Source organism: Cygnus atratus, chromosome 4, assembly GCF_013377495.2.
Source record: "Cygnus atratus isolate AKBS03 ecotype Queensland, Australia chromosome 4, CAtr_DNAZoo_HiC_assembly, whole genome shotgun sequence".
Classification (NCBI taxonomy): Eukaryota; Metazoa; Chordata; class Aves; order Anseriformes; family Anatidae; genus Cygnus; species Cygnus atratus.
Genome location: NC_066365.1, coordinates 75028157 through 75050457, shown reverse-complemented (window position 1 = coordinate 75050457; position 22301 = coordinate 75028157). Strand labels below are relative to the sequence as shown.

At 42.9% G+C, this 22301-nt stretch overlaps 1 protein-coding gene across 1 annotated transcript in view; it reads left to right on the top strand.

Moving 5' to 3' along the window:
* Positions 1-19416, top strand: part of SLC4A11 (solute carrier family 4 member 11) — an 86547-nt gene extending 67131 nt beyond the window's left edge. Inside the window, exons 15-21 of the mRNA XM_035547251.1 lie at positions 3845-4094; positions 4830-4936; positions 6018-6186; positions 9170-9343; positions 13939-14134; positions 16195-16364; positions 19324-19416. Of these exons, the coding sequence (XP_035403144.1) occupies positions 3845-4094; positions 4830-4936; positions 6018-6186; positions 9170-9343; positions 13939-14134; positions 16195-16364; positions 19324-19387 (1130 nt within the window). The 3' untranslated portion in view covers positions 19388-19416. The remainder of the gene's footprint in view (positions 1-3844; positions 4095-4829; positions 4937-6017; positions 6187-9169; positions 9344-13938; positions 14135-16194; positions 16365-19323) is intronic.
* Positions 19417-22301: the final 2885 nt, after the last annotated feature.

The following is a 22301-nucleotide window of genomic DNA, read 5'->3' as shown; positions in this document are numbered from 1 at the left end:
GCATTTCTCTAGCACCTTTCTTTCCGATCAGGATTGGCAGGAGGTTTTTGTGAAGGTAAAAGTCATTAACAGAAATTACACATGGATGACAGTCTTTCTGTTCATCCCAACAAGGAACTGGACAAGTCCACATTCAATGTGTTTTGATTGATTGTCCAGTGGCCCCAAATTTGGGCCTATCCCCTTGAAATCCTTCAAGATGAACCTAACCACGCTACGCACATGATGTGATTTCAAGGTCCTTATGCTTGGCTCCTCATAGTATCTTGTGTGTGAGGAGAACGCCTTCAAAGAAGAGTCTTGATACTGCAAAGGAATTTGGAGCAAGACATTTCCTGGCTTTATTGGGAATCCTTAACTTGGCTCCATGGGCATATGCTTTGATTGTGCAATCAGTGTTTTCTCTGCAGAACACCTGCCTCTTTCAAATATCTTGCACAAGCAAAGCCTGGTGAAAGAGAAGCTGCTCTGGGGTGCTTTGCTTTCTCCTTGCTCAATATGCAGCTGTGTTTTACTTGAAGTGTCTTGTTAGTGCCCTGTTCTAGAGACATGGAACAGCCTCCCTGTGGCACTGAGCAGTTGAATACTGTTGAATAACTAGCAAATGTTTGCAGTGTTTCTGTAGCAGAGCGCTGATTCCCTGTAACAAGGGCATGGGATGCAAGTTAAAGGTGCAGAAAGCATCCTTTCATCTTTGTTGCCAAACTTTCAGGAATATATAAGTAGTACTTCAGTGGGGACAGCAGAGGAGGCTGGAAGCTAATCAGTGTAATTGGTAAGCTAGAGTAATTCTCCCTTGAACTTGGGAAGGGCTGAGTTTATAGGAAAATGGCAATAAAATCAAGCCAGTGCTCTGCTCATTTGCCAGCTCCTATTGGCTTGAGTTGCATCTGAGGGTGTTTAGTGCACCAACAAAAGAGATCTCATGTCCAGCCAGGTTCCCAGGTGTAGAGGGGCAGTGATGCTGGCAGTCAGACTTTATCTTTAAACCCTCTCAGTACTCATATTTAAACAGATGACACCAGCACAGCTCAGCCACAGGCTTGTCTTTTCCTCTTCTGCTCCCATTTTGTAGCAGGCAGTGATGCTGCTGCCATCCACCATTCACACTCAAAACTTGGGTTGAACAGTTAAGTAGGAGGAAGAAGCTGGTCCTGGTAATGGCTAGTTAGCTGACAGGGACTTTTGGGCATGCTTAGAGTTGAAGGATATGTTTCTTTTGCTCACATATGTTTTCCTCGATCTGTTCATAGCCTCATTTTTTGCAAGGTACCCATACATATGCAGGAAAGAAGGGGGGAGGGATGTGATACTGTACAGAGAGGAATTGGGCTGCGTGTCAGAGCCATCCCGGTGACACTTTGTTTTCGGCGTGTGGCCCAGCCACCGAAGCTGTATTTGTTTGATCTTGACATCTGCACTCTGCAGGAAACAGCGACAAACTGGCTGAAGCAAATAACACAAGTTAATGTTGTTGGAAGGAACTTGAGCGTGTGCTAGGCTTCAGGATGGCTCTGTTTCAGTAAGAGCACCACCTGCTTTGCTCTGAGCAGGGGCAGCAAGATTCACTTAGCTTTTTGTTATCTAAACAAACCAATGCCAAAATCTGCAGCAGTTTAGTATTTTATAGCAAATCATGGTACAGGACAAAGGCCTCCCGCTACTGTATTAACACATTCTGAGCGTAGTAAACAAAATAAGTCAAAAGTTTTTCCTATGTATCAGGGTTGAGATGTCGTCAGCCCTTAAAATATTACTGTGGTTGTAGCTATGTGTGGTAAACTGAGAAAATCCCCAAGACCCAACACAAAATAACTTGGATCTTGACTCCAAACCTGATTAGAGGTGTTCAAATGCATCCTGTGTATTTGCAGAGCTGTATGTGCTTTTTATGCTTAGTAATTGTGCATGTTTCTGGGACTTAGTAATGGTTAGGATCAGCTGAGACAGACAACAGGCTTGTAGCCCTGGCCAGCTGCTGATCCCCAGGAAATACCCCCATAATTGTTTTTATGACAAGAGTGTCCTTTAATGTTCAGAGCCGGAAACAGCGAGTCCTCCAGCAACCTGTTTGATGCTGGCGTGTGGGTTGTGACAGTGTCCTGTGCCTCAGTTTACCTATTTGCAAAGCAGGTGTGGGTGTCCTGCCTGGGCTGGACACAGCTGTGAGGATGGAGAGAGGAAATGACAGCAGAGCCTCTTCCGCAGCATGCGATGCACAAGTACAGGGTGCTGATGGAGGTCCTAACGGGATCACTCCTTGGGGGAAGCTTTCTCATGCTTAAAAGTGCAATGATCTCCTCATTTCTGGCTGCTGCTGGGAGCCGTTTGAAAGGTTAAAGCTTGAACTGCAAGCTTTTTTCTGTGATGTTTACACTTACAAATGTTTTGAATGTGAAGTAACTGGTCTTTTCTCCTGTGGCCTTCGTGTCCTGTTGGACCGTGCTGTTGAATGCCTGCCTCAGTTCTTTTTTAAAAATAAAAGTGGTACGAAGAAAGCTGTAACTGCTGTTCAAATGGCAGCACGGCTTAACATGAGGCATCTTAGATTGAGATGAGCTCTAAACCAGCAGTAACCCAAACTGCTTCAGCCAAATCCAAGGTGGTTGCAAATACCAGTTGTGCTTTGCAAGAATGCTTAAGGGTTGTTTTGGTCTCCTTTCAAATGCTTAGAATTTGTTTTGCCTGTTTTCCCTGTAGCTGCTGCAGATGGAAAAGCTGAGCTGCTTGGGGTTTTCAGAAATTGGATTTTTATTATTTGAGGGGGTGCAGGGTGGAGAATGTTATGAAGAACATTATAGCCTGAGTTTCATTGATGTATTTCTGTTTAAAGGGGGTGGTCTTGCCTGAATCTTTTGAGTTTTCTTCTGCAAAGCCTGAAGGAATATTTTTGTTTAAAGTAAAGAAAGGCAGAGGGTGTAAATTTCTGACATGGTGGTTTCCATCCTCCTGTATCTCCCTGTTGGTGTGGGGAAGAGTGGGTGTTGACTTGCAGTCACACAACATGGGAGTAGCAAGGCTGCAAAACCTAACTTCTAGTAACTCCTACTTCATGGTTTTACACGTTCCTTGTGACACCTCAGGTTCTTGCTCCAAAAAGAGGTGAAACCACCCCACCACCACGTTTATGTGCTTGGAGCCAGCCAGTGCCATAGGAATGGCAACATGACTTGTCTAAATGCTCAAAAGCAAGAGTGCATTTACAACGGTTAATTACTTGTATAAATGACTCTTAACTGAGCTAATCTAATACATCTATGGACAATTCCAGAGGCATTACCGTTTCACTTGTACAGGTTTACTTCAGATGCTCTATAACTCTATTTCAATTTGCAGTGTGAATTTAAATGTTCTGCCAGATTTTGCATATTGTCAACACTTATCTTTAAATCTGGACCAGCCCTGGAGGAAAAGTAATTACTGTGCATTGTGCAGTCCTTTTAAGGATCCAGGCAGTCTGTCTGCTCTTAATTTTTTCAGAGATCCTGATGTAATTTTCTAGCAGTCTGCTGAAAGTAGGTGTCTGTTTTATGCTTAAGAGCAGTAATTCCAATGCTAGGAATAAAATATAATTAGCACTGTAAGCACTTACATACTTCCATACCTGTTGATTTAGATCAGTGTAATTTTTATCTGGCAAAAGAAGTGAAAATTTTGTGAAGTGCTGGCTTCATGAGAGAAGCAGCTCTCCTGATTTCTTCTCACTGGTTTGAGGGGTGGAGCTATAAACCTGGTGAAGCGTAATGTTAATGCTGCATGATCAAGCAAGAACGAACCACATTATTTTACTTGCTTTGATTGTCACAAACCTATCCTAATGCTTGCCTGTTGGTTGTTTGTACAGTTTTTAAGAAATATTACTACCATGGGCGCACAGGAGACAGTTACTTGGAAAAAGCACGAACTGATGCTATTCCAAGCCTCGGCATCAATACCACCTTCTTGATGAATTCATCAGTGAGCAGATCCATGTCCCTAGAGAATCAAACAGGCACGCATGATGTGCATTATGGACGTGAAACTGCCGTCCTTAGTCTCATGTTGATGTTGGGTACCCTTTGGCTTGGTCATACGCTCTATCAGTTTAAGAAAAGGTGAGTTACTTTAGTCTTAGAGCTCAGACTATTGATTATTTCATATTATCTATGAGGAATTGCTAATGATTTTGTGACCCAGGGAAATCAGGTGGAACTCTTCCATTAGCAGCTGTGGAAGCCAAAGCCAGAGATGAGCTTGGCTGGCCACCTGGAAAATGTTAGAGCAGAACAAAATGTTCGGTCACTGGATGATGCCCTTCCGTATTTGGTTTGGCGTCGCAAGTGATTTTTTGGAAAGCTTTGGGTGAATCATGTATTTTGTGTTTGGAACTCTTGTAACTCATCAAATAAGCATTGAACCATTTTGGGGGGGGCAAAATCCCTGATGGTGTAGGACAGCCTACTGGGAAGGTACCTTCAGTGTAGTCTTGGAAGTCAAATGGCTACCTCTAACATGGGTTTTAATCCCGTTGCCTTTAAAGACTCTTGGAAATGCTTGAGTAAGCAGTTAAACTGATGTGGAAATTAGATGCCAATTGGTGCTGCAGGACTGCCTTGTATCTTAGTTTCTTGTTTCCTTCTGGGTTTTGCTCGTATATTCATCAACCATCAAAGGCGATAGATTCCAGAGGATTTAGGCTGAATTGAAGACTAATTCTTTGCTCCAAACATCTCTGTAGAATGGCAAGATTGGACTGAATTTCCGTTTGTTAGTGTTAATGCTGTCTGGATCGAGCAATTGTCCCTTCAGTGTGGTGTTGATAGAAGTCTTTTTTTGTCTTTAAATTGCAGCCCATATTTGCATGCAAGAGTCCGTGAAATTCTGTCCGACTGTGCCTTACCGATTTCAGTTCTGACTTTTTCTGTTGTGGGTTCCTATATCTTCAAGGAAATTGAAAGTAAGTTATATTTTTTATTCTCTGAAATACTGGGGGAAGCTTTTTAGGGTGTGTAAGAGGAATTAAATCCCAGGAAGGCTTTGCTATTTAAAAAAGGCAGTTTTCCCATGTAATATTACGAATCCTGTGTGCTGCTAACCCAGCAGCTCTGATTTCATCAATATCAATTTAATTCATTCAAAACAGGGCTGAGTAAAGTTTTTTCTCTAGATAAATCACTTCAGCCTGTCTTTTCATCTCAATGTAATTTAAAGTGTGTATCCCTTACAATAAAGGGAATCAACAATTTCTGGCAAAGAACAAAGGACAGTAATTAGCAGGCAGGAACTGTTGTTGCCAGTTGTGCAGACGTAGAGTTGATGATCCCAGTCTGTCCTCTTTGTCTCCACTTTACGTTTTCCTAATTTAGGTGAAATGGTGCAGAGCATCTGGGCAGTTTTAAGTTACATGAGGAAATCTAAAAATGATACACCATTCATTGGCCAAAGAGATCAGCTTTTCCATATCAGGAAGTGATAATGGGGACAGGAATTGCATTGTCCTGTGGTGACGTGAATGGGTGATGTGAGGAAATGTATGGAAACAAATAAGAAATGACTTTTCTGTGATGACCATTCCATCCAGTTGTGGCCATGTGTAATTTATCCCTACTGATGGATTACTTCTACTGGCAGAAAGTAGAGGCACAGATTGTTGCATGTGGGAAAGTTTTTTAAAATGCTTGCTCAATTGATTAACTGAGCAGGAGGAATCTACAGTTAGAAATGAGGATTTCTGATCTAAAAATGCTTCGCATCTTTGGAAAATAAGCCTCCCTTTTTTGTTTCAAACATAATGTCTCCCTAGAACTAGCCTAGCCATAACCCATCAAGTAGGATGGTGGCCAAGCTTTGAGGAGGGAAGAAAAACTGAACTAAAGTAGCTAGATGGACCTTCTGGCTCCAACATGCCGGTGTGTCACAACCAGTTCTTTGTTGGTTCCCTGTAGTGTGGGTAAAAAAAAAAAAATAATAAAACTTGAGTCCTTGTAGATGGTTGGTCAAGAAAGTGCATCCTAACATCACTCCCCTCCTCTTTCCAGTGTCTAAATTTAACTACAACCCATCTGAGAGCTTGTTTGTGCTGGCCCCAGTCCAGTCCCTCTCCATTGGGTCGGTGATGAGTGCAATGGGGCTGGGGTTCCTCCTCTCAATGCTCTTCTTCATAGAGCAGAACATCGTGGCATCGCTCACAAATGCCCCGGAGAACAGGTAATGCTTTCGGCGTGCCTCTCCTGTTACGGAGGTGCGTTCTCAAGCCTCTTCCTAGCACTGCTGTAGGTCAATGGGATCTCAGCTAATGAGCTGTTATTTGTTGTTGTAGCACTATGTTCTCCACCTTGCTGTTCAATTAAACTCCTCTCCGTTCAGGCTATCTTTGGGAAAGCTACTAGAATATTGGAAAACATATTCAGGGAACGTTCTGACAGAACTTGTCATCACCATCCCCAAAACCCAATATTAGAGTGGTGAATCAAAAATTCAAAGCATCAGTGACCTTACCACCCCAGCCCATTTCTTCTTTGCTCTGTGAACATTATACAGATATTTGGTATGTTTTGAGATTTATGGATGTACCAACAGATGTTTAGGGAGCGTCTGACCCTCGGGGAAATGTACACTGCTCTTGCAGTAGAGGGAACTCCTTGAAAAGGAAGAGTGACCTGGACAAATGTCATAGTACCATACACTGCAGTTGAAATTAAGAGAAGAAGAGTTTGAAGCTATTAAACTCTATTAGAGAATGTAGAAGTGAGGTAAAACATATCTATTGTGGTTTCATTTTTATCTGGTAGGTCTGATTTATGCATAAACTTGAGTAGAGATGTTACATTATTAGAATATTCCCTTTGTTTTTTCTGCAAACTGCAATCAGATGATCTCAAGAGTGAATGTGTATGACTTCTTTTTCAGGGAAACTACCATGGATTTTTCTGCTAATGTAGCGTGTGGGAGGGTTTTCTCCTTGCATGGCACATTAGCATTCTCCATGTTACAGCTGGAGTGGCACTGAATTGGGGCAGGCAGAAAAGACAAGCTCAAATTCAGTTATGCTAATCTGATTTTGTTTGACTATTTCTTTTTCCTCATCTTGATTATATCCCCTTTTAGTTAGATATCCCCTTCTAGTTAATGTTGGATACATCTGTAATGTAAATGTAATGTAAATCTTTTTCCTAGAATGGGGTTTTCTCAAACTTTGGTGTTTTCCTCTACAGTCTCTTTAAGGAGTGTAAAACATTCTTTGTAGTTCTAGAGTGTTTTTCATAGCATTGTATATAAGGCAGAGCTTATGCTGATCAGGTATCAGGGCATGGGTTTGTAGAGGGAGAAAAAATAGAACTTGACAGCTTGTGTTTGTGGTGCCATCACAGAATAAAAATTCCATCGCCTATCCCAGCCAAACAGAGAACATGTTTTTGGTGTCTTACCAAATGTAGTGATTTTTCCATGTAGAATAAGCAGGGAAAATATGCTTGCCTGAAAGTACACTGATGTGCTTTGCCAAAGAATAATCAAAGCAAGCGTATGGGACAGTCTAAGGAATAATGGGCTGTTTGAGCAGTGTGAAGATAACCCAGGATAAGGCACCTAGAGCTGTTGTGTGCATCTTGACCTAGACAGACGCTCAGTGGAGCCCATCCATTGTTCAAAGCGTACATATACCTTGTAGTGCTGCAAGACTGAGACAAGTATTCCAAGGGGACTAAAATGATGCTGGTATTAGACATTTGGCCTTTGTACATAGAAAAACCTCTGAAAACAGCAGCCAGGACAATCAAATGATAGCCCTGGGGAAGCTGGGAGATGCCTTTTCTCTGAGAAATTTGCACATGGGCAGGGGCCATGCTTTCCAAGTGTAAGCTGAAGCAGGAAGCATGTACGACCCTACTGAATCCCACCCTTCCTGCCAGCACCTTCCAGCTTCAGAGGCAGTGTAGACATCCATCTGACCTAGTCACCCTGTGGCCTTAGTCTGTGGAGGGGAGCACTTTCACTGAGACAAGTCTTTGTTCCAAAACTGATCCCCACCCAAGATTTCTGCTGCTCAAACGTTGGCATCTGCTGCTGTTTTGAGACAAGGCATGACCCAACAAGGCAAGAATCTTCTTGATGTGCTGGGTGGTTTGCTGGCTCCAGGCACCTACTCTTCTAGAGCATCTCAGGTGGTTCCAAGTCTGTTAGGTACTGAACTGAGCCTTACTGGGCTGCATTAAGACACTTAAAAAGTGTTTGAGCTCATTCTTCCAGTTTCTGGTGTCTGGAGATTGATTCAGCTGATCCTTTGTGTTGTGTAATGGTGAGCTCAATTGCTGTCTGTGTCCTGGTTCAGCCCAGGGACAGAAACATGGCTATGGACCTTTAACTTGGGTGTCAAAATTCGAGACCTTTCCCCAGCCTTCATCTAAAATTACTAAAAGCATCTGAGAAATTTGTACCAGATGTGTGTTCATGAAGGGAACAAACCTTGCAAAAATTGTGAGGTTAAATGAGGTGCACATTCGCTGTTAGCAGCTGCTCTTTTTGAAGTCCTTGCAAAGTGAATGATGTGGCTGACTCCTTGGTGGAGGCTGCAAATTTCACCCTCACCTAACAAAATTGGTGAACACAAGGTGGCATCCCCAAGTTAGGAGCATGTCTACTTGGCTGACTACTGAGGAAGAGCTGATGTTTAATACATTTCTCCTATTTTCTTATGCAGTAGTGATAATTGTGGGGGATTACTGTAGTGTACCAAGCATGCGTTCAGCTCCTGGGTCTGCTTGTGGGGAAGGAAGGAGATCAGGGTTAGAAGCAAGGCAGGTGGGAAACTTCAGCATTGCTAGTTTGGCAGCCTGTGCCCAGGTTTCAAACCACTGCCCCTGAGGACTCTGCTAGCAGGTATACTTTATATCTTGAGTGGACTCAGTAATAAATGTAATGGCAAAATGCTGATGTAATTTTTGTGGGCTGTTACTTTTGTGGGTTGCCTTTCTGCTCATCGTTTTTCCAGAAGATGATCGCTTTGAGAGAAAGCTAGCAAGTTTCATTACCATTCGTGTTCAAGTAATGCCTGCTGTAAAGCAGGAGGCGTGTGAAATCACTCTGTGCATGGAAGTGCACTTCGATGTTCAGTGTTCCAGCTCAGATTCAGCCAGAGCAGCCCTGTTACTGTTAGCACCAGGTGTAACATGTCAACACAAACCCATTTCAGGTTGGTGAAGGGAACAGCCTACCACTGGGACCTCCTGCTTGTTGCACTGATCAACACGGGGCTGTCTGTCTTTGGCCTCCCATGGATCCACGCCGCCTTCCCTCACTCCCCGATGCACGTCCGTGCTCTGGCCTACGTAGAGGAGAGGGTTGAAAATGGACACATCTATGAGACGTAAGTAGGAACCACAGAATTATCTTGGATCACTTCACTTTGATCTGTGGTTTCCTTATCCTTTGGGTACAGCAAGATGCATGGTTGGGGAGCTAGCTCTTGTCTTGAGTGTCTTCCAAGATGAGGGTGGAAAGAAAAGCAAACCAAACGAAGCCACTTCAGGCACCATGGCTTTGTACTGTTTTATTCCCCTTCACCAAAGCACTTGTTTTAGGTGAGCCGCAAATATGTGCTCCTATCAGTGGCTGGAAGTAGCCTGAAAGGATTCAGCCTACTCTGGTGTAGATTGTCCTGTGAAAGAGTCAGCCAAGGCCTCTTTTGGTTTTATCCCTGTAGAAAGCTGAGGAGATGCTCTGGCCAGACTTTTCCAGATGTCTTCACCAGAAAAAATCCAGTCTGATTCATTGCGTTAGACCTGTCTGGTGGTTATTACAAGGGGTGGGAAAAATGCAGTGTTATTTGAGAGCTCCCATAGAGTCTTCCACCATCTTTTGGAAAGGCTTATTAAATTCTATTGTTTCTTAAGCGAAAACAGCAACGAAACCATGCCTGGGTCATGCCTTTTTCTTTAAGGCAAGTTTTTTTGTCTGAAGTTGTCAAATGCTTTCTTATCAGACACCTATTTAAAAAAAAATCCAACTTCTTATGAAACCTCCTCCAAAACAGAGATTATCTGGTCTGCTTGATCTCAGTACATTACACTTGAGTGCTTTTACCTCAGAAGTGGTAATTTCTACTCACATGCCATTAGTTTTAATTATCTCATCTTGGTTTCCATTTTTGGAGTTACTGCTTACCAAAAGTGAGGCTAAGTGGTCATTTACTTCAAGAGATGGAGTGGGTCTGCCTTTTAATTTCCATTTTGCCTTTATATGCTGTTCTTGGTGTCTTCTGGCCCAGCCCCACCTGGCATGGCTGCCTTTCAGATTGCTGATTTCACATGCCACATCCAGAAACTGCTGAGTCCAGCTGCTCCTTGCAGTGCTTTTGCAGTCCTTTCATGGTATATTAGTTCCTGGGATCCTATTTCCATTAGTATTAGCTGCTCCCACAACTATATCTTTGTCTTGAATCAATGCTAAGCCCTACCTCAGGGGGAAAAAATATAAAATTTGAGTTGCTTAAAACAGCTCTGTAGGGTTTTAATCCATGCTGGTGCTCTTGGTGTTCATGTTCTGTTCTGTAATACCTCTGCTCTATGTTTCTGAGATGCAGAAATTATCCTTGGAAACCTATGAGCCAAGCTTCCCTTTTGTCTTCTATTGTTGACTTTTAATACCTGGTGGCTTTTTCTTTTGCCACCCACTGTCTTTATTCTGCACTCCGGCTTCTTCCTGACGAAGCCCAGTTACCTGTCTGAATTAAGGACTACCTTCTGCGCTTGTCCCATGCTTTGTCACCCAGTTTCCCCAAAAGACCATGCGAGAACCCTCTCTGGCCATGTTAATGTGAATGTGGCTCCAGCGATTACCCTAAAAAGGGCTGAGGGATGAACTAGTCTCAGAGTGCTGTTGCTCTGCTGGAGGCAAATTGGTACATAAATGAGTGCAATGAACTGGATATAGGGAGTGAAGACAGGAACAAGAGTTTCCTAATCATCTGAACTGCCTTTGAGACCAAAGCTGCTGCTCCTCTGAAAAGCAGTGAGCTATGAACAGGAGGATCTGTGCAATGTTGTCGTATTTTTCGTAGTCAGCTCTGCTGGAAAAGCAAATGTACTGAAGCTCAACTAGAAATCAGGAGTTCTTTGTGCTGGCTCTCCTAGCAGGTTCCTCTCCTCACTGGAATCAAAGCTCTCAGTGAGGACGATGATATAAACAAGAATAAAGATTTATCAAAATGAAAGCAAACTTTTCTTGTCCCCTGTAGAGTAACCACTTGAGCCTGTGAGCTGATCTGGCAATCTGCAAATAGGCTCTCATCCGGCACATGGAGGAGACTGGGAATGGTTAATCCCATGCTAGCCTTATTAAAGGATTCTAGGGAAATGAGCTTGGATTATGCTCTTTAATCTCCATTAATGGCTTCATTTCCATTGCAGTTCAGGCTTTCTGGAACTCTTTCCTCAAGAGCTAAACCAGATTCTGAGCACACAGGAGCTGCAGGGTTGCTTCTGTTACTTTAACATGATTGTGTAGATGTCCTTATGCTGGAAATAAGAAAGGTGCCAAAGTTAGCAAAAGACCAGCTTGAGGCTCTGAAGTTGAGCTTTAAAGATTTCAAATTTGATAAATTATGAGCAACTTAATCTTCTGATAAGGAGTTCCAGACTACTTTAGCAAGAGGTGACAGAAGTAGTTGCAGAACTTGTATGTGATCAAACACTCCAGTGCTGATTGCTCCATCCTCAAGAGAAGACAGAGGTTCATGGCCTTCAAAAATCCATTACCAAAGGGCTGCTACTCTGGGCTGTTCTGTTCCTGTCCTTTCAGGCTTGCATCTGATTGCAATGTTATGGTTTTGCATTTAACGTTGATCCCAAGCACTTCAGTTTCCATTGCTTCACTCACAAGGAACCCAGCAGATGTATGAGTGCTCTATTTTCAGGTCACAAGCATCCCCAGAAGTGGGGTTAATTCTTTTCTGAAATGAATAATTCCTCTGTAGTTTGCCTGAAGACAAAGTCAGGGGAACTCTTGCTGTACCTGGACGGCTAAATCAGTTAGTGTATCCCTTCCATTCTGCTTTACGGTGGCACTTGAGAGGTTCATAGTGGTTTTGATAGTGCTAAAGTGGTCTGCCTGCTCCTTATTGTGTTATCAGATTAGTCTGAATTAGCCCCTGCAGTTGCACTTAAAGCTTGCTTTTCTCTCATATCTCAAGACTTCTGTTCTGTGGTGATACAGGCCTGGAGGCTGTGAAAATGATGCCAAATTATATCCACCGAGCTGATGTCCCGGTTCTTCCAGAGCTGGCAAGAGCAGTTTGCAGATAACAGAGGAAAGAAGTGCTCTGCAGTCCTCTGGCTTCTCTAGGCATGGGCAAGGATGTCTAGACAGAAGAGACTTGTAAGAGCATCTGAACAAGTGTGTTTGGAAGGAGGAAACCTGTGGTTTCTGCTGTATAAATATAGCTGGGGAGGAGGAAGAGGGGTTACTTAGAGGTTAATACCTTCTGTGTATCTTTTGTGCATCTTTTGACAATCCTGGATACTGTGTACAATCTGCCCCATTACTCACTAAGGAATTCAAGCGTTGTCCTCGTGACTTTGCTCTGTTAACAATATCTGTTATTCCTTAGGTCTCATGTTAATTCTCCTATGTTATCCAAATGCTAAGAGCAAACCTTAGGCTGTTATTTCCCTCTGTCTCTAAATACAGGTGTGGAAGACTCCTCCTTCCATCCCCTCACAACTTCATTGCATTCTTAAATATATAAACAGTTTGACCTGACCTTACTTAAACGGAAGACTCAAACTTAATATTGAAAGAATTCACTGTGAAGCAATCTTCTTTAGGACAGGAGGGATTATGAAGCGCCAGCAAGTACATATTTAAAAAGGGAAATGTGTTTTCATAGATCTTGAGGCTGGCTCTTATGTTAATCCTCAGAGTACTTTGTGTAGGGGGTTAATTCAGGAGGAGGTCTTGCATGCAGGGAATGAGGCCAGTAGATGACACCAAAACAGCCTGTGACAAGAATTTCACCTGATAATAGGGGATTTACTCACTAGCTTATCCACTGAATTGGTGGATTTATCTTCTCAAAAAAAATTACTTTAAGAATCTCCCTTTTCTCTATTTAAGCACTCTTTAGATGAGAACTTTATTTCCTCCTATTGTTTCTAGTAATTTTTTTCAAACTAAACTGAAATGCTCCTAGGTTTAGTTGGAGTGCAAACAAAACAACCTTCCCTCACTCCTAAGTAGGCTCTGAAAGTTGCTGCATGCTTTCCTGTCAGTCTTTTATTCCCATAGAAAAAATCAATCTGTGGTCTGTCAACTCCAGAAAATTTGCATTAATTAATTACACGTTTTGCATGGTAATAGGCAATTTGCAGCACAACTGCTATAATTCACAGCAGAATTAAACTTCTAGCTCCCTGCATAGTGCTCTCAATATTCCCCTCCATATAAACAAGGAGATCCTCATGTACATCAAAAGTGCTGACTCTCAGGCAGAGTGCAGACCCACTTTTTCTTTCTTACAGGAGGTTCGTTAGTTCCTGTAGAAGTCAATGAGTTTTCTTTTTGGATGGAAGCCAATTGCATATCCATTGGGTAAATCAAGGGAAGGATTAGTGCCCAGAAAGAGGATTCTTGCCTGTTTTCTCACAATGTGCTAAACAGAATTAGCTTAGAGGGCAATTTAGTTCAGGATAGGATCTGTTGGAGCTTTGGAGAAGGGGAATTTGGCGTTTTTCCAGGTGCTCTGTTTGAGTTATGGATTAAGTGCCTGGCCCGGATCCAGCAGAGCTCTGCCTTCTCAGTGTCAGCACGGGGCCAGAGGCGCTGATCTCAGTGCGCTGGAGATGAGTTTCCCTTTCCCAAGTGGTATGTGTCCCGTGCTTACGCTGGCTGTGAGCCCAAGTAATAAGCTTATGTGGGTATCAGGGTATTATCCTTCTCCCCTAATTCCTGTTTTCATGCTTCTAGGATTGTGAGTGTGAAGGAGACCCGGCTGACAAGTCTAGTGGCCAACTTCTTGGTTGGCCTTTCGCTCCTGCTCCTCCCTTTTCCTCTCCAATGGATCCCGAAACCAGTCCTCTACGGCCTCTTCCTCTACATCGCGTTGACTTCCATTGATGGGAACCAGCTCTTTGAGAGGGTGGCCCTCCTGCTCAAAGAACAGGTACACGAAGTGGTGCACCAGCCCTATGGGGAGGAGAAATCATGTTTACAATCCTGGGACCAAGCAGTGTCAGGAGCTAACATGGCATGGGAAGCTGATGGTGTTGGGAATGGGGTTACCTCCAAAGCTCAGGAGGCTGGCTTCCATCTTCAGCCTGCACCTTGCATATTCATTTCATCTTTCTCTGCAAAAAGGAAGTGAAAATTGATGGGTCTGGCTGCCACTGAGATGTGAGCAAAAGGAATCTTTTGCATTGAAGCAGATAAACAAGCAAGAGAATAACAGTGTCAAACAACAAAAGCGGCAAGGTTTTTGTTGGGTAGAAAAAGGTGGTAGCTTAATTGTTCATAGAATTGTACTGCATCTCATGTCTCTCAAATTCTGCATAATTTTTTCTGCATTTTCCCTGCTGTAAAGGCATTTAAGCTTTCCTGTTCAGAGCACTGTCCCAGGTAATCCTGCTCTTCTTAGCCTGCTCCAGAATTGCACTGGAGCACCTTTCTTCAGGAGGCAAAAATGAGTGCATGGATGCAGCTGGGAGAGCTGCTACCTGGGAAGACACCCCCCTAAACTCTCTGTATAGAGCACAAACAAAATTACATTCAAATGTTACCTTCAAAATAAAGCTGCATGAATTATTGCCCACTGCATGCATGGTGTTTAAGTCTTAAAAACCTCCTGTGGTGTCTGTCAGCTACAGAGTATGTGCAGCTTAAAAAAAAAATGAAAAGATGCATAATGATGACTCTTGATTTCTACAACAAAGCTTCAGGAAAGGTCATTTTTGCCTCATTTTACACTTTTGTTTTGACCTGTGTGAAGCGCCACGAGGTAGGATTTTAGACTCGAAATGAAATGACTTGCATTATTGAAATGCTTCTGATGCGGGATGAAAACAAATCTGGGAGATCTGCTTTCAAGCCATCTGTATTACAAGTGCAAAGAAGGCACCCGTTTGCAGTGTGGGCGGTACCTGGAGCAATAATGAGTTTCCAGCTCACCTTCTTATGTAACAAGGGTCAAGGGCTTAATAAGCCCAACATTTGGCTCTGTACTTCTGCTAATCTTTCTTGATCTGATATTACATCTCAGGTTAAAACTGTGAAATCTGGGTAAAGATTACGATTGTCATGTTGATTTGAGTGGAGATTGAATAGTTACTGATGTATGTGGATTACTACTTCTGGTTTTAATACAAATTATGCGTGGAATTTTCCAAGCTTCAGTTTGGAAAATTAAATATTCTCAAATATGGATCTCCCCCCTCTTCTGGAAACCTTTTAATGAGTCATGGCATAATCTGAAATCCATTGAGCCTGTATCAGTGCCAGCAGACAGTCGCTCATATTCTTCATTGATGTATAGACAGTGAGTCAAAGCTTGTGCTCAGACATGAGCAAGTAACTGTCAGAGGAAACCACGAGTGATATTTAGCCTATTAATGTCACTTTTCCTCTTTCTCAAAAATGAATAGTTGACATCAGTTGAGAAAATCAGTACAGTCTGAGTACAGCCTCTTCCAGCACCTCCACAATCTCATCTCATCTGCTGTTCCCCTTCCAGGGTTCAGCTGGAAAATGGGACCACCAGGGCAAGCGTAGTCTGGTCAAGAGAGAGGTTATAAAATGATGAGGAGCTGGATTTCAGGTGGAGAAACCATCCAGCAGTACCAACACTTGAACGTATCTGTTTACCATCACCCTCTGCACACCCCCACAGGCACTTCACATGTTGCTGTAAAGCCCTGATAATCCTACTCGGGGGAATCTCATTACTGGACTTATCGAGATATTTTTCTTGCACTCCAGATGCTCCCCAAGGCAATCTTAGTTGTGTGGTGTGTTTTCTCCTCCAGGTTTCTAGTGCCCAGTCATCTGCATGTTGTTGCCAATGCTGTAGTTTATGTGCTTTAACCCTACAAACCCTGTGTTCAGCTGTTGAACATATTAAGGACTGTTGGTGCAGTGTATGTAAACTGACCTCCTTAAAAGCTTGTGCTGTGTGCTATATTCTTGAGTCCAGGTTGCTTTGTGTCTAAGGTGCTATTCTTCTATTTGCAGACTGCTTATCCTCCGACACATTACATCCGCAGAGTGCCCCAGAGGAAGATTCACTATTTCACAGGCTTGCAGGTCCTGCAGCTCCTTATTCTCTGTGGTTTTGGCATGTCACCATTGCCCTACATGAAGATGATCTTCCCACTCATCATGATAGGAATGATCCCAATCAGGTATGAAACTTTTCCAAGCAAAGTTTGGCTGTATTTTCGTCTCCCATGCACTTTGCTTTCTGCCTTGGACTGCTGGAAATCTGAATGGTCTAGAAGGACATCCAGTGTTCTCCTGAGCAGCCAGACCTTGGAAGTTGATAATGGTGACCTCTCCTCCACCTGCAAGAGGAGGAATAGTCCAGAATGACTTGAGGAGGAATAGCACAGAGCCTGTGATTTTACCTGGCTGTTGTGCAGAGGGGAGGTGGGCTGACAGGTACATATCTAGCTGGTGAAGAGGCAAATGGCTCTCCTTTTGTAGTGTCTGTGAGATGTCTTTGTGAGAAGCTGTGGTCTGAGCCTTTCATCTATTGGTATTGGTAATGTTCCTTCTTTCTTTGTAGTCTGATTTCCTAAGACCTGTGCTCAGAGAGGGCAGAGCTGGGAACTTTCCCTTGCACTATATGAATGCAAATATCATTTGTTTAGTGCTGTGATGCTGTGCAGGTCATCTATAAGATCACTGCTGAATGCCATTGTAAATAATCAGGTCAAATAGACCAGGTATAATCTTAATGTGTCTAATGTAAAACTGGGAGGACGGCACACTATCTTGCAATTTTGAGAGAGAATTACTGAGGAGTTGAACTTGTTCCCTAATGTTCGTTAAACAGTGACTGCCCATCATTCTTCAGTCAAATCATTCATGCTGTCTTCTCCATTATTTGGATGTAATTAGAAGCCCTAATAAGATCTTGGAGAGAACAGATGTGTTTCCAGTCCACTTGATTATTTTTAGACCTGTGTGGCATCCAGTGCTATCTGATTCTTTGAGCTTGCAGTGTTGGAGGTTTTCCATTTGATCTGAAAGTTCAGGGCTACCAACGTGATAATCTGCAAAGGCAGCTGCTGTGGCATTTTCCTTGGGTGGTGAAGATGGATCCAGTTTTTCTAAAACAAAAGCAAATGTCAGAGCTCCCCTGGCTTTTGACAGGCTCCTGTTGGAGCTATTTGGGCATGGTTTTATAAATGGACAAAAGTGTAGAGAACACTGAAATGATTGTTCTTATGGTAGGAGTGTCTCACCCACCCTTCACATAGGTGGTACTTTAGATGCCTAGTTAAATGGCGGGCAGATACTTTATGATGCTGGATGATTTGAGCCTTGTGGGAATTACAAGTCTGCATGGAGCAGCTCAGTATAGCAAATAAAACCTGAGATGCTTTTTGCCAAATGTTTGGGTAACAGATTTATTGTAATGTTACTGTGGAGAGCGCTGTGTCAGAGAACTGGATTTTGTGATGACAGATAATTTAGTCATGCAAATGTATCTTTTTTCAGTAAATAAGATACTGTCATCCTATCCTATCTCTGTTGCTGACTTGTTTCTCTTTCCAGAGCAGCTTTTCCTAATAGCCTTTTTAATTAGCCTTGCTGCTAAGGGGAACATGGTACTGCTACCTGGTACAATACAGAAATTTGTCCTCTGCTTCCCTTCTCTGAATTCTGCTGCCTTCATGGGCAGCATGAAGCTGGAGTCTGGGCTCCAGCTGAGAAGGCAGCACTATGATGCATAGCTCTGTAGCTAATGATGACTTTTTCATGAAGACTTGGCACTCTAAATAGATGAGGCAGAGTAGGAAAAGTGAAATCTTTTTTAAGGTGGAGGGAGGAGGAGGTGATGGGAGGATAGCCAGGGGTCAAAGTAAAGAAACAAACCCAGATGAATGAGTTATGGCTCAGTGTCCCATCCAGAAAACCAGCCATATTTGTCTGCCTCAAGGACACATTTCTATGTCCTACTGCATTAAATACATGATTTGCATCATCATCAGCTAGGGGACCAATCTTTTTCCACTGGGATAGTCACTAAAATCTGTTACCTTTCATACTGACTTACTGCAGTGGAACAGCCAGTTGGGAGAAAATGATTTGTTTGGTATCCCAAATTTCTGGGTTTGATTCAAAGCTTTGGGGTTGACTAGTTTTTGGCTACACTCTAATCCCTGCTCTGGGGCGTACTTAAGGTTTCTCAGGAATCTTTTTTTTTCCAAGTTCTCTGTGAGGTTTATCTGTGCTTCCACAGCTCTCAAGCATTTCATTTCATGGCAGGATGATCTAAGCAGATACTGGTATTTCTCAGTAGTAAGTGCTCTTTGGGATCTCTGTCTAGCTATTGAAAATGCCCTCCCAGCTCTTAAATGGGCTTTCTAGCACTTTGTGCCCTATTTTAACAGCTGAAGAATAGCTTCCTTAAGTAAGAGGTGTCAAACTACAACTGTGCAGTAGGATTTAACAAGAGCAACTTCATACTATATTGTTACAGTGGCTTTCCTTTCTCACCCAAATACATTAATTCATGAGGATGTTCATGCAAACAAACCATTACAAAAACAAAGGAACCAGTACCTCCATGACCCAGTGGAGAACAGATACCAGGTAGGGATGGAGCTGGAGGAGTGAATGTCACGGCCCTGCTCAGCCTCTCACCTTGGTCTCAAGTCTTGCTGATATATTTAGTGCTTTTCAAAAGACTTCTGAGTTGCCAGGAAAGCTGCATTGTGAGAAGAGCTGGAAAGAGTGACCTGGGGTACTTGGAGGACTGGGGAAGTGCAAGACAAATAAGCTTTGTACCCTGGTCTTTGAGCCAGCCCTATACGTTTTCAGGGGTTTTTCCTGTGAGCTCTCAATGAATGGCGTTTGCACTGTTGTAATGGATTTAAGGCTGCATCAGGTGGGGTTTTATGTTGGGAAACTGTAGGAAGAGTGCTGAAGGAAGTGTAAATCAAATATAAATGGTGATTCTTGGCAAGTAAGCATCCACTAGCAAACTGGGGAAGCAGGAAGCTACTGCCTGCCACCCCAGCACAAACCAAGAGCACAGCCATGGGAAAATCAAACAGACTTGGGACAGACAAAATGTTATGCGGTGGTTTAAAAAAACCACAAACTAATTCTCTCTCTATTGTTCAATCTTAGGTATAACCTGCTCCCTAGAATCATCGAAGCCAAGTACTTGGATGCTATGGATGCAGAGCATTAAATGGGGTCTGCCACACACGGAGCAGTGAGGATGGCTCTTTCAGAGTTGGAAGGATGGGGCGGCTTTGCCGAGGCGTAGAACAATCTATCTGCAGTTCTTTCTTTCACCACTTTCTTTCTGCTCTAATATGGTGTTGGTAATGCACATATCAAAGACCAATTGAGCATTGAAGTGTCAGACCAAAACAGCCTTGGACTTGAGAGGCTAACGCTCTTTGGAGCTGTGAGGCAAGCAAGCTCTATGGAAATGCTACTTTCCACATTCCAAAACTGGATTCCCCAAAGATCAGCATGCCCATACAGTTGGAGTATGCATTCAGAGCTGTCATGTGTTCCCTTGTCTGAGGGGTGGGGGAAGAAATCCCTTTTTTATGCACCACGTCCCTTTTTTCCAAAACACTCTAAGGACAGCAACTGACCTTTCTCTTACAGAATGACAGTCCTGTTCTGGCCTTTGAATTCTATTTCCCATGAATCCAGTATTCCCGAATTAGTATTCCAGGTAGGATGGCCTCATGGTAAACCACTGTCAGGAGAGATGTCTGGCTGTCTCTTCAGACTGACTAGCAGAAGGGTTAGAAGCAGATTTAATTCGTACTGATACAGTCCACAGCTTTGGATGAATATTTCATTCCTACAGATGAGCTGGAAATGTTCAGAGGTTGCGCTCGCACGGTGATATTGGTGAAACTGCATCTGGGTCTAAGCTATTTGGGAATTATTTTGGTTCTTTCTGCCATTGCCACTCGGTAATCAAATACAGATGTGTAGTTTTGCACAACTGCAATGTTCTTGCTTGCACCTGGAGTCAAATGTTGAAACTTGTCAAAGGGCAGTTGTGTTAATGATTGCATATACATATGTACAGTAGTGCCTATGTGTACATATATACATATGGATTTGTGTATATATTTTGCATAGATATACAAATAGGCCTGATTCTTTCAAAATATCAAGTGTTTCGTGCAATCAGTGTTACCTGTGATGTCTTGACCATATACTTGTTCTCTGCTTCAGTGCTGCTTTTTCTTGTTGGAGATATGGTCACTTATTTTTTTTCCTTCTAAAGCTGCTCATTTACTGTTTTTGTTCATGTGTTGCTTTATTCAAGGTGTTCCTTTGCTTTCTTTTTCCCATGGCTTGAGACCTTCATTCTGTCTTGATGCTCTGATGTGTGAATTTTGCATTTAATTTTAATGTACAGCATGCAATGAAAATTTTCCTCTTTTGCCTAATCAATATTTGTTGGTCATTTCATTATTTCTGTTCTGTAGCTAATCTTCATTTTTCCCCCACTCCTAGTCATTATATTTCTGGATGAATTTAACTTCTGTCTTTTACAGTTCAGTTTATTTAATTTTGCTTGTATTGTGGTCAGTTTTCTTATTTGAAGTACTGTGAAACCAGCTGCCCTTTAGTTCAGTGCTCGCCCATTGCTGCACGTTACAGATCACAGGTAAAGTGTTAAGGAAAATGTGGAGCTCTGAAGATAATGAACTTTCAAAACAGCAAAAATGAGGGAAGGCCAGCTTTGTGATGAGGGGAGAAAGGCTTTGGGGAAAATGTTTGTATGCTGAAACAGACTCAAGCCTCTGAAGATTTGGTGTATTTGCACTAAACATCAGATGGTATTGCATCATAATGTAGTTGCCTACAGTTTTAAAACATGTTTGAAAAAGTTTTCACTTTCTTATGGAAACTCTTCATCCTTGTATTAATACTTAATGGAAGAGAGCAGAAAGCGCTCCTGAGAATGTGTCCTTGTGGGCATGGCCAGTAAGTCCTACAGCTATCCCAGGGGAAAGCCCCCAGCTTTCTTAGCAAGCAAAGCAGCAGCACGAACGACCTTCAGGTCACACCAGCCAATTGTTGTGGGAATGCTGAGAAGGCTCTGAGTCGGGGTGACTGCCCTGGTACACCAAAGCAGGTAAACACTTCGGGTTTTCAATTGGCCTTGAAGGCAGCAGAGGTAATTCATGCTGTGTCTGGCCATGGTATGGCAGCAGGTGCAAATCTGTGCCTGGTTTCTGACTGCCTTGGTCAATATTTTCTAGCTTTGAGTCATTCTATGGTGAGATCACGAATGGCTCTTACCAAGGTCTGCATGTAGAAACAGGACGAGCAGGCAGCAAACAGGATTTTGGGGCAGCGTGAAGGCGGAGGTGGTAAAAGCATGTCTGATCTCCAGTCAACAGAAAAAGAGCAGGTGACAGCAAACAGCTCAGTGCATGTTGTAAGACAGCGATTGTACAGGCCTGATGGTGCTTAAATAATGTGCTTTTCCCATGGATGTCAGATTGACCAAAACTACAATGAGAAGTGTCATCTTATGGTTAAGCTATTAAATGCAGGTGTCCAGAGGGTGCATTTGTGGTGCCTCAGCTCTTGGCTGGGAGAAGTCACCCTTTGGGGTGGCTTGAACCACGTTGTGGATGCTGTAGCTGGAGGACAGAGGATGTGCCTGATGGAGAGTAGCTCTGGTCCTCTTTGAAGAAGAGTGGAGGCCCTGGGTGAAATTCCCTCCAGAACAGAGCATGTTGAGATGAACTGCACGTGGGTCTTGTCAGAGAAAAAGAAATAGTTGTCAGAAATAGTTCTCAGATGTGCCCTCCGTCTCCCCAGCTCACGAGGACCAAAAAATGTCCCCTATTTAAAACCACTTGAAAACATCAAAAACCACTTGAAAATGTCAGTTTCAGATAGTGTCAAATGTTGTTAAATGAGATCATTCAAAACCTAGCTAACTGGGGGGTGTTTAGATAGCAATCACAATTCTTGGGGTGGGTGTTCTTGTTCATTGCTGTTGATTTACCAGTATGACTTCGGTGTTTGTATTTTTCTTAGTGTCAATAGAATCTGTTTTGCAGAGTTTTCTTTCTACCGAAGTCATGGGCCAAAGAACCAAATGATGGGAG